The 1,648-nt window shown below is 54.1% G+C and overlaps 1 protein-coding gene across 2 annotated transcripts; it reads left to right on the forward strand.

Moving 5' to 3' along the window:
- Nucleotides 1-321: 321 nt before the first annotated feature.
- On the forward strand, nucleotides 322-1,648 carry KVP18_001704 (uncharacterized protein; the record flags this gene model as incomplete). Of its 2 annotated transcripts, none has more annotated exons than XM_067951978.1 (1): nucleotides 322-1,648. In XM_067951978.1, a coding segment is annotated over one exon (1,327 nt), but the record flags the coding sequence as incomplete, so codon positions are not given. The 2 variants fall into 2 exon arrangements, with proteins under 2 accessions (XP_067807100.1, XP_067807099.1); XM_067951977.1 differs by having other exon boundaries at nucleotides 322-1,638.

Raw genomic sequence — 1,648 nt, forward strand, 5'->3', positions numbered from 1 at the left:
TGCCTCCTAAGCCGTAGCAAGTCAGGAGCGCCGCCTGCACATACATCATTGTTATTTGTCAGCAGTGACGTTGAGCGACGTCAAGGGCTTGCTGTAGGCTGCTGCCAACAGCAACAGGACGCGGGAGTCCCGGTGCTGTAAGCTGTAACCGATTCGGCGTCCCGTTCGATACGACGGGGCACTTCTTCGTAATTTGACAAGACCGGCGACTTCTTCTCAGCTCCACGCCTTTGTGAAGCCTTCCAAGGTACCATAGCGCATGTCAATACCGTACAACACACCAGTAGCATGTGATAGCGCGAATAATTTCCAGTTTACGCCATGTCGAAGTTCCAGCTGACGATAAATCCCGAGTCGCCAGCTTTGCTTCCTCTGCTCTTGGGGTCAGTACTCAAGGAGTCTAAGGGCATCACTGTCCTCTCCAGGCGTGATGCTGCCGTCAGCAAGGGCACTGCGGTGTTGAGAAGCCTCGCCAAGGGGGGCGTGGAAGTCACAGGAACTGAGACGGACATTTCTATCGCGTTGCTTGGTGCTCTACCAGAGTTCATGGGCGGAACTGACATTCTGAAAAGAGCTGACATTCTCTACTGGGTAAATTTATCGAAACAGCGGCCGCCAATGGCGTTGATGGGCCTGCTGAATGAACGTCTAAAGATGAGGTCGTTCATCGTGGGCCACTCACTTACTCTTGCTGACCTTGCTTGCATCGTGCCGCTCTGCGGTCAGGACTGGAGCACTGACGTCTCTTCCTCCAAGAAGTTTGCGAATTGCGGACGGTGGGCTAGAAACGTCCTTAGCATTCTCGACTTCGCCGCAGTAATCACCAACATGATGCCCAAGGTAAAATCTGAGCCTCAGAATCGCGACGCCACCAAGAAAGAAGGGGACAAGTCAAAGGATGAACGCGCAGAGATGAACCTTCCCAACGCTGTTATGGGTGAAGTCGTGACTCGCTTCCCCCCAGAACCCAGCGGTTACCTGCACATCGGTCATGCCAAGGCCGCCCTGCTGAACAACTACTTCGCTCAGCGCTACAAAGGAAAGCTTTTGATTCGCTTCGATGACACCAACCCCTCCAAGGAGAAGGAGGAGTTCAGAGAGTCTATCCTAGAGGATTTAAATTTGCTCAACGTGCACGGAGACGCCCTGAGCTACACGTCAGACCATTTCGGGCGTCTAATCGAGGTCATGGACGGCTTGATTGCCAAGGGCATCTGCTACGTGGATGACACCCCTGTCGAGCAGATGCGTCTGGAAAGGGGCGAAGGCGTGAATTCTAAGGCTCGCCTCCACTCAATTGAAGAAAACCAACGACGTTGGGCCGAAATGAAGAGTGGATCCGAGGAAGGTCTTAAGAACTGCGTGCGCGCAAAGCTTAACATGCAGGACAAAAACAAGTGCATGCGAGACCCCGTCATGTACCGCTGCAACGCGGAGACTCCTCACCACCGCACTGGTCATACGTTCCTGGTCTACCCGACGTACGACTTTGCGTGCCCTCTAGTGGACTCTTGGGAGGGCGTTACGCATGCAATGCGCACCAACGAGTACGCCGACAGAATCCCGCAGTACTTCTGGGTTCAGACGGTCTGCGGCGTGAGGAAATGCGAGATCTATGAGTTCTCCCGGCTCAACTTCGTCAACACCG

The sequence above is a fragment of a genome (genome assembly GCF_019968955.1).
Source record: "MAG: Porospora cf. gigantea A chromosome Unknown PgA_NODE_6551_length_1648_cov_386.807, whole genome shotgun sequence".
In the NCBI taxonomy this organism is placed as follows: Eukaryota; Apicomplexa; class Conoidasida; order Eugregarinorida; family Porosporidae; genus Porospora; species Porospora cf. gigantea A.